At 52.3% G+C, this 16043-nt stretch overlaps 6 protein-coding genes across 6 annotated transcripts; 4 read left to right on the forward strand and 2 right to left on the reverse strand.

Moving 5' to 3' along the window:
* The first annotated feature begins 604 nt into the window (after window positions 1-604).
* Window positions 605-2123, forward strand: BCR38DRAFT_426767 (uncharacterized protein). The gene is made up of 3 exons (XM_040859792.1): window positions 605-802; window positions 868-1731; window positions 1883-2123. Exons 1-3 carry the CDS (start codon window positions 710-712, stop codon window positions 1886-1888), a joined length of 963 nt encoding a protein of 320 aa, XP_040717969.1. The 5' UTR covers window positions 605-709; the 3' UTR covers window positions 1889-2123.
* A 1984-nt stretch (window positions 2124-4107) lies between these two features.
* Window positions 4108-5190, forward strand: BCR38DRAFT_482966 (uncharacterized protein; the record flags this gene model as incomplete). Its single annotated transcript, XM_040863565.1, has 2 exons — window positions 4108-4803; window positions 4984-5190. 2 exons carry the CDS (start codon window positions 4108-4110, stop codon window positions 5188-5190), a joined length of 903 nt encoding a protein of 300 aa, XP_040717970.1.
* Window positions 5191-6168: 978 nt separating this feature from the next.
* Window positions 6169-7163, forward strand: BCR38DRAFT_407327 (dienelactone hydrolase; the record flags this gene model as incomplete). Its single annotated transcript, XM_040858157.1, has 4 exons — window positions 6169-6286; window positions 6381-6552; window positions 6621-6768; window positions 6834-7163. 4 exons carry the CDS (start codon window positions 6169-6171, stop codon window positions 7161-7163), a joined length of 768 nt encoding a protein of 255 aa, XP_040717971.1.
* Window positions 7164-7738: 575 nt separating this feature from the next.
* On the reverse strand, window positions 7739-9232 carry BCR38DRAFT_482968 (uncharacterized protein; the record flags this gene model as incomplete). Its single annotated transcript, XM_040863566.1, has 1 exon — window positions 7739-9232. One exon carries the CDS (start codon window positions 9230-9232, stop codon window positions 7739-7741), a length of 1494 nt encoding a protein of 497 aa, XP_040717972.1.
* Window positions 9233-9777: 545 nt separating this feature from the next.
* On the forward strand, window positions 9778-11219 carry BCR38DRAFT_155639 (uncharacterized protein). The gene is made up of 4 exons (XM_040853747.1): window positions 9778-10182; window positions 10271-10447; window positions 10499-11010; window positions 11145-11219. The coding sequence occupies exons 1-3, from the start codon at window positions 10041-10043 to the stop codon at window positions 10777-10779; spliced, it is 600 nt and encodes a 199-aa protein (XP_040717973.1). The 5' UTR covers window positions 9778-10040; the 3' UTR covers window positions 10780-11010; window positions 11145-11219.
* A 2767-nt stretch (window positions 11220-13986) lies between these two features.
* Window positions 13987-15162, reverse strand: BCR38DRAFT_338014 (uncharacterized protein; the record flags this gene model as incomplete). The annotated part of the gene is made up of 1 exon (XM_040855578.1): window positions 13987-15162. One exon carries the CDS (start codon window positions 15160-15162, stop codon window positions 13987-13989), a length of 1176 nt encoding a protein of 391 aa, XP_040717974.1.
* Between the last annotated feature and the right edge of the window lie 881 nt (window positions 15163-16043).

Here is a 16043-nt window from a genome sequence, read left to right on the forward strand (position 1 = left end):
TTGAAATTTGGTCATTGTGGGAATTTTCTGGGCAATGAAAGAAACTGGAACTGAGATCATGATAGAAATAACTGGTTCGCATTGACTATCTATGCGAGGTGGCTATTGCTTTTCCTCGAGGACGCCAAAAGTCTCCAGAGCAGAGAGGTGTGTACCAGGACACCAGTAGATATCTGACGGGTGAAGGATAGTAGCCCAAGAAGTTACAATAAACCCCCTGGAACACTTAGTAATGGCTTTACATTGTCATGTGATTCAAGTTTTCCGATGATTTTGAATTAACTTTGGAATACACACTGGAGGCTTTGTACGATTTAGTCATGTGCATAATCATGGAGGATTGTGATGTTGATTGAGCTAAGTTAACCTACGTCAGGTGTAACGGTAGAATGTTACCTATCTAACTAGTGTACATTGTTACGGAGTAACTAGGGCTCCGCCAGTGGACTGTGTGCCACTAGTCCTCTGTTACATAACAAGCCGCTGTGGACGACGTTGGAAGTATAGAGACCAAAATAGGTAGCGGTGCAGTGGACCCACTTTTGTTAACGATGTTACCTAGTGTCAGTCACCCCGGGGCTGATGAACTTGGCGCTCACTTGAACAACCGCCGTCTTACATATTATTACCTCGTCGAACTGAGATCGCGGCTCTGCTACCCATCTCGATAATCTCCCTACTCAAAGGAACATCTCATCTCATAGGCAGCATGGCCTCATCCGGATTGACAATTATTCAATGGCTTGTAGACACACGAGGCCTTTGGCTTGAGGCGACCAAAACGACACAGCTCCAGGATGCCGTAAGCATGATGATGTGACCCAGTCAACCCCGACCAGACCATCGCAGCTAACCTCGACCAAATAGGCACCTCGTGCTCTCGCACTCCTCACACCGGAGGAAAAGGCCGGCGTGCTTAAATACTACTTCGTTCGAGACGCCAAAATGGCGCTTGCCTCGCACCTGCTTAAACACTTCGTCATCAGCAAATACGCCGGTGTCCCCTGGTCAGAAACCACACTGACGCGCGATGCAAACAAGAAACCTATCTACGTGGATCCCGCCTCGGGGAAACAGCCCATTCAGTTCAACGTAAGCCACCAGGCCGGCATCGTGGCCCTCGTCGCCGTTGCTGGATATGATGTGGGGCAGGTCGACGCCGGCGTCGATGTGGTCTGTGTGAGTGAGCGGCGGGATCGGGATCACAAGGTGGTCAAGGAAGAGGGGTGGTCTTGCTTTGTCGATATGCATTCTGATGTGTTTGGGCGGTCCGAGGCGGGGTACCTGAAGAATGATTTACTTACTTCGCATCCGGGGGTACCTCCCCTCCGCACGGAGGAAGACATTGTGGGTTTCAAGCTCAGGAGCTTCTACACGCTCTGGTGTCTGAGGGAAGCTTACGTCAAGATGACGGGCGAGGCCCTCCTGGCGGAGTGGCTGAAGGATTTGGAGTTCAAACGGTTCAAAGCACCGAAGCCGGCGGCTGTGTTCAAGCAAGGGGGCGGGGACGAGGGGGAGACTATCACAACGCATGAGGTTTTGTTCAAAGGGGCGAAGGTCGATGATGCTAACATTTGCCTGCGCTCGCTCGGGCAGGATTACATGACTTGCACGGCGGTGCGGACCCCGAATAAGAAGGAAGATGGGCTCAGTTGGGAACTTGGCCCTTTTGAGTTTCTTGATATTGGGACTATTTTGGATCATGCGGAGGCGAGTGATGGTCATGAACTGGTAGGTAGTGGATTCCATCGACAATGCTTTTTTCCGGAGTTAAGTCACTGCAGTGCCGACAGTGTGGTAGCTGCAAGCTGGCAAGTTGCAAATGGCATTGGCAGTTATTCTTTCCGGGACCAAGTTGAAGGCTGACAATGTTCATCTACAGCAGTGATACGGGGAGTGGAAGGGATCTCTTTCAACCATCAGTCACGTATTAGTGCTCGGCTCAACTCCGAGCCAATGCTTAGTGCTATGGAATACGCCTGGATTGATTTCAACCTGCAGTCCAACGATGGTTCAACTCAACAAGCTAGTGCCACCATGTCCAAATAATAGAGACCGATGTCAATACTGCCGTTGTTCTCCATGCAAGTTTCAAGCACGTTTCAGGCTCAACCATTGGAGTCACTTGTGGTAGATGCCACAGCCATGTTTCTGTCATGCTATGATGAAAGGTCCCCTATCACAAGGTACAAACCGGTGTAGACCCTATCCGCCGGAGTACACCCAGAGAGCATGTGCCGACCTGAAGGCCCTCGAGCGCGCGGCGCGTTATAGATCACCTGCTGTCGAGGGGTGGGTTCCGTCGCCTTTGTACGAGCTGAGACAACGTGGCGGCAGGCGAGGCAACCAGATTACGCAGGGATGCGAAGTATAATCTTACCGCCGTCCCATTCACCCGGCAGATCATCCAGACCTCTCGTTGCGGCTGACATCGGATCTAGACTTTGGTTCACTTAGCGCCATACCTCCAGGATTCTCGGCGCACTTTATCGGTGCATGATGCATTGATCGTGTGACCGACGGAGCCAACTCCACCGGTGGCCACCGTTTCTCTTCCTTGAGCTTGGTTTCATGGTATTTTGTGCATCAGTCAGACTGGCGGCTCCAAGCATACACTCTTGTAAGACAAATATATTGCGTGAGGCTGGTGGGGCTGGAAAAGCAGCGGTCAAACGTTCGGTCATGTCGACTGAGCCAGTCGGGCAACGACAACGTCGACCGACGTTCCACGGCTATATATACGAAGCAACAACTACTATTCTGGGGCACCAATCAAATGGCAAATAACTGTCGTTGGGGCCAAGCACAGGTGGTCGTACGAACACCTGCAACCCATTCTCTCCAAATGAGCCAGTTCGGAACGGGAATATGGACTAAAATCTTAGACCGGTAGAAGAGCTACTAAGCACGCATTCCATTGCCATCCAGCTTCACCGATGCGCTGCCATGGCTCATGACTATTCGTGTGTGTCGCGAATTGCGTCAAACTGGACGGTATAGACTACTTGGCAGTACACCGCCATTTCAATGAATGCCAACACGATGTTGAGGTCGCTGTGTGAGCAATTTCACGACACAGAGCTGGATATCATCGAGCCACCTGGTACGTCGAAAAGACGAGGGATGATACAAAGCAGAGTGTATCATACCATTACCCCCACGCGAATTCAAGCATTGTCGTGTCGTTTCCCCGGCCCAAGCAAGGCGCAACTCGACGGGTGGGGGTCTAGGTAACCTGGCATATATGCGACAACACCCCAGAAACGCTCAGCTGGCAATGATCAAGCGGAGATGGATGGACGCACAAGGTTTCAAGATCGGCGGATGCTGCATAGTTCCTACATGTGTAAGATGGTGGGGCAATGTCGCAGAACCCTGGCAGACGCGGTAAGATGATACGAGTCGATCCGTCTAGAAGGACTATAATGCGTGACCTGATTGATGTAGGCGACGATCGGTCATTTTCGTCGATCATAGCCAACCAATTATAGTTTGGTCGATATTCAGCGACTGTCAACTTCCAGCTCCCCACTACTATCTGACCAAGGCTAGGGGGGGGCGTAACCGGTCAAGAAGCGGACGCAATGTGCAGCTTGTAATTAACAGGCCGACCCCGGTCAGACGCAAGCTTTGCGAAGGTCGGTCTGGAGAGGTGGTATGCCGAGAACCAAGGAATAACAAACGACTTCTCTCAACCGGGACTTGACCGATACTACACTACACATTATGTAGTGCCTGGCCATTTCACACCTATTCGTGCCCCCCACAAGTCGGATATGACATGAGTCGGTGTCAGCACGCACGCCTTTGGCTTGTTATGATCACGTTCTGCGGGGAATACTCGTTTCCGTCCCGCCTTGCGTAGGATGACACGTCAGTTCATCACAGTCCGCGCCCGGCTCCAGGCGAGGATGCAGCACATCAACACAAACGAGCAGTGATGGGTCGCGAACCGATCCAAGTGAGGCTACATGTCTGACCATATAACCGATTGCCAGTGGTCCGTCTTCCCAACTCGGCAATCACGAGACATGATTTCAAACGGAGATATCAGACAAGTTCCCAGACCAACGTCCAAGATTGAATAACGCACTACTTTGAGTGAAGATGGCGATCCAAGCAGCCGCAATCTTGGGTGATTCTAAAGCGACACTCATCCCCAACGTCCTAGAGTCCGGCACCAAGCCTGCAAGCCCGGAAGTCCGAAGACGCAAATTCGAAACCGCCTATTTCCCAGAGATCGTGGCGGCGGCAGACAAAGCCCTTGAGGCCTTTGACCAAGTCCGCCAGGATGTGGTGCGGCTGCTGCATCGGCCCTGGGGCAAGCGCGAGGTCAGCTGGACGGACGCCGAGTGGGACAGGCTGGAACGCCAGTCCCAGCGGTACAACACGCAGGCCCTGATGATCAGCTGCGGTACCGTCACCATCGACAAGGCCAGCTCCCGGGACCGCCGCATCCTTCTCATCTGGAACAAGCGGATCGGCGCGTGGCAGCTGCCCAAGGGACGCAGGAACATCGACGAGGACTTCGCCGTGGCGGCGCTGAGGGAGACGAAAGAAGAAACTGGAGTGGAGGTTCGGCCGCTGTATTTGAGATTTGGTACGCGGTTTACTATTCCTACGAACAGTAGGGGGCTGGAGGATGGGGAGGTGGCGCAGAGGTTGAGGAAGAGACCTTTTAAGACGGGCGGCGGTGGAGATGGCGGGTGTGATAATGGGATCATGGATGTTCTGAATAGGGATATGTTCTACTCGAGCGAGTATCCGGATCCGGCGACGGGGGCTATGAGGCACATATACTGGGTGAGTGCGATCCCGAATCTTAGGTTCTATGCATTTTGTGGTCTGGCATATCACAGTCTGCTCTGCTTACCTGCGCAGTCCCTGTTTCGAGACATTTTGCCTTGGTACTACTCTTAACCCCTGAATTACCCCTGAATTATGGAAAACTCGAAAGCACGTAGCTAACCCGGATTGTTACAGTACGCAGCTAAACCAGATCAAAGCACGACTTGCACGCGGGACTTGATGGGGCAAGAGGATCTCCTGAAGATGGAAATGCGGTGGTTTCCGGCCCCAGAGGCCGTTTACAGACTCAAGATGTCTGTCGAGAAGGAGGCGGTCGCCTTGGCCGTGTACTACGCCGAGCAGATGTCGGAAGAAGAATGGAGATACTCACAACAACTGTAGCTCGGAGGGATTTGAGGAAAGCAGGGTTATCCATATGCGATACGGGTTGGTTATCGAATATGGATATCTGATTCGGACGTGTGAAATGCCATAATGCATAGGAGGTGTTGTGACCCCTAAAGTCCGCAAGAGGATATACCAAATTTTGAATAGATTAATTGGGATTTGGGTGCAGCTGTGTGGTTGACGGTGAGCTGTTGAAGAAAGTCCAGGCAAGTCCAAGAGAAATGAGACATGGACACACAACACTTCGATGCCATGACCCGAATAGTCTGATAGATGGCAATGCTAATGGAGAAAGAAAGCACTATAAACTGGTATACTCTCGGCTCTCGCCTTCGACAATTCCATTTGGGTTAGCACGACAGCTGGGGTTGCCTTAGCACAGCGCCTATAGAGCTCGTCGGACCAGCCTCTTTCTACGGGCAAGCTCGATTCAGCTTATACCGAATCACGTCGAACGACAATCAAGGTTTCTGTCTGTATTGGGCAGGCTAGACTGCCGTTGGGATGACCTCGATGGCAGGACGAGCTCATCAAGATCTCTGACGTCACTATTTACCCCACACTGTAGCTTCAACTGCTTTACCCCACCCGTCGTTGTGAACGGAAGCTACCCCTCACGCGTAGCGACTATCGTCTAAATCAAATGAACTAAGAGTTTTGAAACCCAAAGAGTAGTAGACCAGTGAGTGCCATAAACGCTCAAGCAGCTCCATGTCATTCTCATTCTCTAAACACCTCTCAGCACCAACCAGAGCAACTTCCGCAGGCCGCCAACTCTCAAAGCTAGTCTCGACTTCCGCGTCTTCCTTCCATCACCCCCACCTCCAAGCTTCTTCATCCACCACGCCAATTGCCATTGCCGGCACAGACACGCCTCCAATCTCGAGCCTCAGAAGCTACTGTTGCCAATCCACGTCTCAGTTGAACCAAACCCTAGCCAAGAAAGCAACTCACACCTCCCAAGCCGCCAACATGTCGACCATGCCAGCTCAGCACGGCCACTCCGAGGCCTGTTGCAACCTCCCGCCCGTGGTCTCCAAGGGCTACGAAGGGAAGGGCGTCTACGAGGAGCTTGGCGGTTACAATTCTTGTAAGTTAAAGCGACTGACGATAAACAACAATCCGGCGCCGCCTCCCCGACCCGGGTTTTAAATCCCAGACTGACTGTGTCGGGGTATTCCTAGACGTGACCGGCCCCAAGGATGCTACCCGAGGCATTATCTCTATCATGGATATCTTCGGCTTCTTCCCCCAGACTCTGCAAGGCGCTGATATCTTGGCTACCTCGGACAAGGACAACAAGTACAAGGTGTTCATGCCCGATTGGTTCAAGGGCGAGGCGTGCCCTATTGAATGGTATGTTTGCCTTGTTTGCTAGATGATTCCGTGGTTGGGAATGTCTACTAAATTCCCTGGACTTGCAGGTTTCCTCCTGACAACGAGGACAAGCAGAAGAAGCTCGGCAGTTTCTTCGAGAAGCATACGCCCCCGAGCGTCGCCAAGCAAGTCCCCGACTACTTCAAGGCCGTTGCGGCCAAGTACCCCGAAATCACTACGTGGGGAATCATGGGCGTACGTACCTTCCAACCAATCCCCTTTCTTCCGTCCCACCATCAACTAACAACCAAACTTCGCAGTTCTGCTGGGGCGGCAAAATCGTCTCCCTCGTCACCTCCTCGGATGACAACCCCTTCAAGGCGGCCGTCGAATGCCACCCAGCTATGGTTGACCCCTCCGAGGCCGAAAAGATCAAGGTCCCGCTGCTCATGCTGGCCTCCAAGGACGAGCCAGTCGAGGACGTCAAGAAATTTGAGCAAAACCTCACTGGCCCCAAGCAAGTTGAAACCTTTGACGACCAGATCCACGGATGGATGGCTGCGCGATCGAACTTGGAGGACTCTCGAGTCAAGGAGGAGTACAGTCGCGGTTATGAGACGGTGTTGAAGTTCTTTGCTAAGTATGTGTAAGAAGCGCGAAATGAAGCTCGGAGGACGAGTTCACCCAGGAGATGATTTTAAGCCGACTTGTATGTGTCCCTCATGGAAATAAATGAAGAAACAGATCCCCCACATCGTCAGATCATTTTCCGTGTGACGGTTATGAGGCTGGATCCATAAATAGTGTATTAGTGTATTAGTATATTAGATCGGTCGGTCTGGTTTATCCCGGCATATGCAAGTGTCAAGGCTCTTGATGATTTGGCATTCCTATATAGGACGCGGTGCTGTTGATGGCTGAGGAGTTGTAGTCATCATTCCTTGAAGGCATCTACTCATTCCTGCCAATTTTGGCAGAGTTATCTCGCGAACGCGCCGCCCCTCACCACCCCCGGCCCCCTCCCTTCCCCTCCCCCGAGCTCGACCATGTATGATCCATTCTATTGCAGACCAATTTCTACGCTCCGCCCACACGATGATTGGCACATGGCCACCTTGCCAAAGCCAACGCCAATGGATTTCGATTGCCACAAGCCGATTCCACACATCGACATTTTCTTCATGTTCCCCTTTCGCAGTTAGGCAAGGGCAATATTGACATTTCCCTAGACCTCCGTCGCCTGACTGGGTGTGACGTTCTCTTCGCCCTCAACGGCAACTTTGTCCTCAGAGGTGGTCAGAGGAAGGGCGTCCTGCTTCTCGTTGCCATATCGCATGTCCTGCAGCTGGTCGTTGACTCCCTTGGTCTCCTTGTCGCCTTCTCTCTCACTAGGCGGCGGCGCCATCTTCTCAATAACCGGAGGCGGCGGCGCGACATCATCGGCCAGCTTCTCGAACTTGACCACCGACCACTCCTGGTTCATGGCCGCTTGCCAAGCACCGGCATCACGCTGGTGGCGAGCTCGCTGCTCCCACTTCTGCTGCTGCATGCGAACAAGCTCAGCCGAGAGAGGGGACAAAACATTGACTCGAGCCACCTTGAACCAGCCGACAAAGAAGAATGTGTCCTTGGCCACTCTTCGGCGCTCGGCGAAGACGGCAATCGGCGGGTGCTCGTTGGGGATGTAGTCGATGGGCTGGATGCTGGGGTAGACGGGTTCCTCGGGCTCGGGTTCAGGCTCGGGGTATTGCTCCTCAGGAGGAAGCAGTCGGATGTCTTGAGCTCCAAATCTCGCGAATCGTCGAGGGGGTGCAGGCTCAGTTGGTGCAGCATCTTGAGTTGAAGCTCCGGTAGCAGCTGCGTCGGTGGCCGTCTCGGCTTTTTTCGCGGAGCCTTCAATCGTCTTGTCTTTGGTGGCCTGAGCAGCCTTCTCCTCGGCAGTCTTCTCCCCGGCAGTCTTCTCCCCGGTGCCCTCGACTGGGCTTTCCTTAATGCCCTCGACGGCCGGCTGCTTGGTACCTTCGGTAGCATCCTCAGACATCGGCTTCTCGTCACTTTCCTGGGGGGGTTGCTCAGGGTCAGGGTTGAAGCCGCCGGCATCAGCTCCGTCGGATGCAGCCGCCTTGGATTCCTGTCTTGCCTTGGTAACCTCCCAAGGACCATACTCGGCTTTCTTGGCCTCGTACTCTGGCAGCAGCTTCAGGTGGGACTTGGCAAAGACAATGTTGTCCGATTGCCAACGCGGGTTGGCGCCCGAGAAGAGGAGCATGTAAGACAGCTGACCTTGGTGCCGAATCGAATCGTGGAAAGTCGAGCTGTGGGTTGCATCGGCGCTCCCGGCCTCTTCAGCCCAGAAATGACGAGTAATCTCACGCTTCTGGTAGAGGTCGGCCTCATCCACATCCGGGCCAAATTCATCATCCTGGCGTCTACCGCTGTAGAAATCGCGATCCCGACCGCCGCGACCGCCTCTGCCCCGGCCACGGAAGCCTCGACCGCCACCACGACCACCGCGGCCTCTGTAGTTGGATCGCTGGTTTCCATAGGCATTGTTGCCGGAAAATTCACCTGACTGACCATCACCGCCGCGACCTACTCCATAGTTGGAACCTTGCGCTCCTCCCCCAGCGGATGGGTTGCTAGGAGGGCCGCCAGCTCGCGAATCACCACCAGCATTGCCGCCGGCGGGACGGCGCCAAGATGAGGCGTTGGACGACATGTGAAGTGCGGGAATGGAAGGTGATGTGGGACAAGAAGTATTGTTGGTGTTGGTTTAGAAAAGGAAATTTGTTGATAGTGGGGTTCTGAGCAAACACTTGTCTGACCTCATAAATCTGCAGGTACGGAGTACGCATTTTTGGGGGGAGTTGCAAACGACAGCCTTTTTACAGCAGGCCATAGGCAGTGAGCTACGGCCTACTAGGACGTGAAGTGTCGGTGAGATTCCAATTTTACTTGAAGAAGTTCAATTACAATGGGCCATTCTGCTGAGCATCAAGACCCCACTATCATGCATGTCTACTTCAGCAGATGGCAACTTGAGTTACGAACTTCCGAAAGAGCTACAATGCCAGATCAGTGTTTGCTATGGCATCATGACTTCGTTCATGGCGGTTTTCAAGTATCAGGTTGAATCCTCAGTGTTTCCTAATTCCGCCCTTCGCTGACTCGATATGTACGTCCGAGAGAAAATATTACTGACTCATGGAGACTATCTAGAAACTCAGACACACGGTATTTGACGTAACCCAGCGACGCATAATATATCCGTCAAATTGCGTGCCAAAACTTATGTTATCAAGTCCGTATGGCCGGCCGGATGGCGGGCGCTTCCTCCAATGGTCGCCGACCGAGATCTCGTACGTTCAACCTCGAAGCTGACCTGTGATACCAAGTGAGTAGTCCGCCGGCCGTTGCGGGTTGAGCGGGTTGAATACTTTGCCTCGGGAGGGTTTTGCATTCGGCAGTGGTCTTTGACTCTATAATGCTTTGAAACAAGATGCCGACCGAGTGCTGAGGTTTAGCGGATGGGGGGTTCTCATGAAAGGACGCGAGGCTCACTGGTGCTATGGACATTGCTCATATCAGCCCCCTGTCTCAACGGCTATGCGTGGGAACCAAGACAAGCTTCAGTGTGCTTGGTAATATGCCGATCCGAGTGCGCCTCATGTATGTTGTGCAAGTGCGTTAACCCTCATTGGTGGGCAAGAGCTAGAGGCTCATCTGCATGTGTATCACTCTCACAGCTTGCTTCTAGGTCGGTCTAATTCTGCGCCCGTCCTCATAAACTGGCCAGCCCATATCCGGCCTAAGGCGGCCTGTTCTTGCATCTCATTTGCATATAAGTGTTCATTTCTCGCCCACTCGTCCTCGAACTTGACAACTATCAACCCTACTGAGGGCCTTTGGCCAAGACATAGGATCTTCGACAGATGTGAGTCGCGAGCTTTTCCTCCATTCATATATGTATCCTGACTCCTAATAGTCTGCGTCTTTCTACCACACATTTCGGGGGAATGCAGCAGTAACAAAGGTAACGATGACCCGTGGGCTGACACGTCGGGTCGCGGTCTCGAGAACTCTTTTGGATTGGTGGAGTTTCCCGGCTCTGACGGAAACGCCGGGGTATTCGATGACTTCGGTTACTGGGGAGGGGATCGGATGGAGATAAGCAAAGAATCCCGGTACATCAAAGTCTGCCTGGTGCCTGGACTGTTTCAAAGCACAATAGCAGACCCGCGGCCGCTTTGGGGCGGATCACATTAGTTAGAGCTGCCGATGTCTAGCCAGTTTCCGATATCAAGCTACCTAGCAGATAAGCTGAACCCGAGTGCTATTTTGCAGGACTCTAGACCACAACCAGGGAAGCTTGACGTTGCCAGCGTTTCGAATGTCGAAAACCTTGATGCGTTCTTCAATCGTCCAGACTCCTTCGAGGGAATCCTGGATCAGCCGAGCAGCAATCAGGAAAGCCTACCTACGGATGAGCTGCAATAGGTTCGTCTAACAACGTTGAGACAAGCACTCACTTTGCATGCGAATCTTGTGATTTGTCGTTCGCCTCACGAGGGAAACTCAAATACGTCTTTTACCTGCGGATATTCAGACCCATTCACTAACGTCTTGCCAAGTCAACACATGAGGCGCCACAAGAGAGAACACCGCTGCGCAGAATTTCCCATAGCTTTTCCAGAACCGCGAGGTCTTCAACGGCACGTCGAGTCCGTACACCAACATCTACTTGTTACGTGTCCTTGATGTGGAAAGACGACGAAGAACCGCAAAGACAGCTTACTGCGACATATCGTGAAATGCTGCAAAGCGCAAGCTAATGGTGCGAGGCTGGAATAGGCCACTCCACCAACTATTCACAAGACTAGATGCGAGGACTGCCGAGGACTGCAGACAACCGCAAACCTTTTAGCCTGACCTTGCTCCTTTGAGGACCTCTCAAGGAGTAGGAGCATATAACTACCAGTCCCAAGGTGGCAGGGCTACTATGACTTTTGATTTTACGTGGCCCCAAGGAGGGTTACCGTGCAGCTATAGATAAGATAGGCAGCCCAAGATGGCCTTCGGCCAGCCAGATAGCTTGCAATGCTTCCCAATACGAACACTTTACACCCAATATGCACTCGCATCAACTTGGTTCCAGCCCGCCTGCGCTAGCCTAGCTTTCTTCAATACACAGTACACTACACCTACCTCTCTGTGTGCCCGAACATATGAGCAGGCTTGTTTAGACATCTAGGGAGGTAATATGTGTATGGCTTATGAAATTACGAATCTCGATCTCATTACATGACTTGTTTCATCTATACTTCGCGTTATAACGCCTGCACCAGCGTATGTGCTGCGACAATTTCGCCTTTTGTTAGGACCTCTAGTTTCAGCAGGCGCTAATATAAAATGTAAGCCAACAAGATCTCACATACGCTATAAAGACCATGTCGGGGTGACCGCAATTTATTCGGATCCTTCAATTACGACAGATAGTCATTTAGAATATGACAGGACGACTTCTCGGGAGGGCTGTAAGTTTTGACTACAGTTTATCTATACTTGAAGTACATCACATTCTCCGTTTGTTGTAGCTCATTGCCCATACCCCAACCATGATATGTCCTTCTTGACACATACATATAATAGCATTGAAACGGCGAATACATTTAGCAACTGTCCTTCGAATCTTCAGCATGACAGAGTCGATGGGGAATTCCCTAGTATATCCCAGTACATCCAGGGGTTGGCAAAATAATCCAGTTCTAACAATGGGCAATGTAACTTTACATCCAACGAGCAACCAGAGACATAATGACTGTTCCTGTGACAATGACGTCTCGAACTAACCTATGATTACAAAATGTGCTTAGCCGTGTGGTGGTATAAGTGACACAAAAGGGAGCCATTCTCCCGCTTGTAGCGATGACCCTGAGAAAGTCCAGATATTGGATTCGTGATGAATTCCAGACATGAACCGCCCATATCAGCAAACAGAAAATCGTGCTACATGATTTATACCGTCATCTAAACTCTAGGGTCTAATGTTACAATCTCGGGATCGTCATTCACCTAGTAGGCTCGCGGTTCAGATGCCCGAGGCAAAATGCATGTATCACTTTTCACACTTGAGTAGCTGAGTGACAGACAACCCTATGTAGCCGTACCGAAATCGGGTATTGACTGATGGTGGTGTGTACCCAACATATTTTCCCTTGACGTCCGGATCAGGACGGTAAAGCGATATTCAACTGCCCCTTTGTGCACTTCCTTAGACCCTGCTCCCACCTCAACCTCCCAGAGCCTCAAATCTCCATTAAACCTCCACCGGCGAGAGAGGTCCTTTTCCTCAGCCATCATTATAACACCCAAACCCTCACCACTACTCCGGCATCCGCTTTGTCCCGACCACGGACCCCTCCCTGACCGAGCGCCATGACTCGGCCTCACTGTTCAACCGTCTGACCTGGCACCCGAGCGCCGGTGAAGCCGACCAGCGCGGCCCGAACGAAGGCCTGTGGGACTTCACCACCGACAGGTCGCCCTTCACCGAAGACTGCATGTGGATTGCGGATATCGGCGACGAGGACAAGAACAACGTATGCTAGCTCATCTCATCAGCCCTTTCCTCCCTTCCTACCTTGGCTTTCACCTGGTCCCATACCATTTCCCACCTCCCACCTCCCACTCGAAACAGGGCCACTACGACGCTGCGTAAGGAAGCAACCTGCATGGCGATCATTTTCGGCACCCAAGACGTCACAGGTGCGCATCTCGCTTGCCACTCCTTGAACTCCCCTACACCCTGCCCGTTTGTAGCCTGATTTGGAACAAGAACTTCCTCAAGTAGTAGAGCCGGTGTAGGAGCTGTTGCCCTCGAGGCATGACTCCAAACAAGCCACAACGTAATACAAGTAGTAAATACGAACTTCCTTTTGCTTGTTCTAGGCCTGATCCGCCTGGCCATGGACAACAACAAAGGCCGCGACCGCATCCAGTGGAACGGCCTAGTCCACTGCAAAAACGGCGTCAGCGACCATAGCGACGTCAGTTGGGCTGTATTCTGGAACGATTGAGCAAGTGGTCTGTATACATGCCAGAAGTGGTCCTGACCTGATGTTGCAACCGCTTGTGTGGCCAACATCGAAGGCGTTTCGAAAGCTCCGTGCATTGCTACACTTGCAATGGGCAGTACCGATAGCAACCTTGGTGATGAAGATGGAGGGCGCCATGGAAAGCTTAACGAATTGCTGGATTTTTGAGCAGCGTCACGGATAGTCGAACCCAGCTCAAAGGCTAGCATTATTGCTGAATGAATATAGTATCTGCGGCTGAACAGTACCCCAGTACCGCCTTGGGAAGGCTCTGTTATATTGTTACATCTACGTTGTTAAACAGCATACCAACCTCATTCGTACATGCTCTTGATGGCACATTCACCGTAAGCAACAAAGCCATTTGTAGACACTGTCTTTACTTCCTTCCAGTGCCAGAAACCAGCAACACCACACTGCCGAATTGCCGTCTCAGGTCTTCCTTCTCAACATCGTGCGTATCCTCCACCTCGCCCCATTTCCGCGTCTGCCAATCAACCTCCAAACTCGCCGCCTTGGCCGCCTCTTCAACTCCAAACTCGTGCTGCCCTTCTCCAGACGTCGCATCATCAACCCCCGTCCCCACGAATCCCTCACTCCACTCCACCACCAGCCTCACCGCCCCCAACAGCCCCTTGCCGGCCAACACCCCCCTCTCCAACGCCGCCAACTCCCAAGAACTGAGGCCCAGAACCCACTGCTCAATCACCAATCTCGTCGTCTCATCCTGCGCCCTCGGCATCAAAGTCTCCCCATCAAGCACAGGCACAATCTTGACCCCCGACCACACTCTCCTCGTCAAAAACCCAATCACCTCCTCCGCCGTCCGCCTCTGCACATCCCTCAACGTCTCCTTCCCCTCCTCCCTCTCAATCTCCGGTGGCGGCGGTGCCCAGCACAACAACGAGTCCGTGTCCAGGTACCGCATGACCGTCTTCGCGATTCCCTTTCTCAAGCTCTCCTGCGCGCTGCCCCGAGCAGACATATCCAGGTCATCCGTGGCGATGTCTAGCGCCCGGCACACGAGGCTTGTTAACGGGATCAAGTGCTGCATGGTCGCTTGCCTGGCCGACACGAGAGCATCCCACTCGAGCGCTAGCGCATGCGCGAGAAGCGGCTTGCTGAGCGGCAGGCGAACAATGGCTTTCGTTGTGGGGTGCCGTAAGGGCCGCGTGTCGAGGTGAACTTCCCACGCGCCGTTTACCTCCTTCAGATGAACATCTTTCCAGAAGCGCTTGCGCAGTGGGGGCGGTGCTGCGACACCTCCTGGGGAAGGTTTTGATCTCGAATTATGCGCATTTTGCGCGCTGCGGATATCTTGCGCTCGCTCAAGGAGAATGGCCTGGCGTTTGCGGCGCTCGAGGCGGACTGTTGCATCGTCGGCGCTGGGGGTCGGGGGCTCCGGGGCCGGGCCGGTGCCGTGGATGGGCGATATGGTTGCGGCTGCTGGGCGGGTGGTGTGGATGGGTTGTATTCGAGGCAGCTGGCATGTGGACGGGAACGAACGGACCCTCGAGGGCGTTAGGCCCAGGACGATTCGTGTTGGTGGCTTCATGGTTGGAGATGTGTGATGTAACGATGTCAAGGTGAAGTTGCCAAGCACGAAGCTCTAACGCCGATATTTTCTGGCGAATCGGCAAAGAGACCCCGAGATCTGGCCCAAGCTCCTCTTCCTCCCCGGTAAATTCGTACTGTGTATGCTAATTGCCTGTTCAGGAAGGTGGCACTCACCTTTCTCATCTTGGTCCTTGAAGCCTTCGAGCAAGAGTCTTTCTCTGTTACCTTGAGCAAGCACGCTTCTCATTCATGATCAATCGACTAAAAAAACCGGACGCTGTTTTTCAGTGTGCCATATGTTTAATATATATATATATATTTTTAAATTGGCTGCCGCTGCCCCCGAGGCGGTATGAAGGTGGACTTAGAAACGACTTTAGAAAGGTATATGAACAACCTGAGCGCTTTCGTATCAAACACAGTTTATTCAATTTCTACAAAGTGACAGGAATATCGTAGTTAACGCAAACAAGCAGATATTAGTTACGCTTGTGAAGACGAATTGTATACATTTTGAAAACGCTATTCGAACGTTATGTTTTCTTCTCAACGACAAAAAAAATCCTAGTCGCTAAGTTGAGTTTGAAAGTTCCAGTCACACACCACCAATGCACCCACCCATCTCAGCTTTCTCTACCGTTAACAGGGCAAAGAATAGGGCAGATATCTTAAGAAATACAGCCAGCCAGATCCCCGCCTCCTCCCTTACCCTGTTTCCAAAATCAAAGACAAAAAAAAACAAAAGAAAGCCCAAAAAAAAGAGTTGCCCCCATGATATATATCTTGTTTTGACCCTGCAAGCCCTCTCTCCTCTTCTACAATGTGGCTTCCTGCCTACTTCCAATGTTCTCTATGCCTTCTAGTATACAGCTCAGCTCC

The sequence above is a fragment of the Pseudomassariella vexata genome, assembly GCF_002105095.1.
Source record: "Pseudomassariella vexata strain CBS 129021 chromosome Unknown BCR38scaffold_4, whole genome shotgun sequence".
NCBI lineage: Eukaryota > Fungi > Ascomycota > Sordariomycetes > Amphisphaeriales > Pseudomassariaceae > Pseudomassariella > Pseudomassariella vexata.

Coding starts and splice junctions, on each gene's coding strand:
- BCR38DRAFT_426767 (XM_040859792.1), top strand. CDS start 710: ATGGCCTCATCCGGATTGACAATTATTCAATGGCTTGTAGACACACGA. Junction 803..867: donor CGACACAGCTCCAGGATGCC/GTAAGCATGATG, acceptor TCGACCAAATAG/GCACCTCGTGCTCTCGCACT.
- BCR38DRAFT_155639 (XM_040853747.1), top strand. CDS start 10,041: ATGGGGGGTTCTCATGAAAGGACGCGAGGCTCACTGGTGCTATGGACA. Junction 10,183..10,270: donor CCGATCCGAGTGCGCCTCAT/GTATGTTGTGCA, acceptor GCTTGCTTCTAG/GTCGGTCTAATTCTGCGCCC. Junction 10,448..10,498: donor ACATAGGATCTTCGACAGAT/GTGAGTCGCGAG, acceptor GACTCCTAATAG/TCTGCGTCTTTCTACCACAC.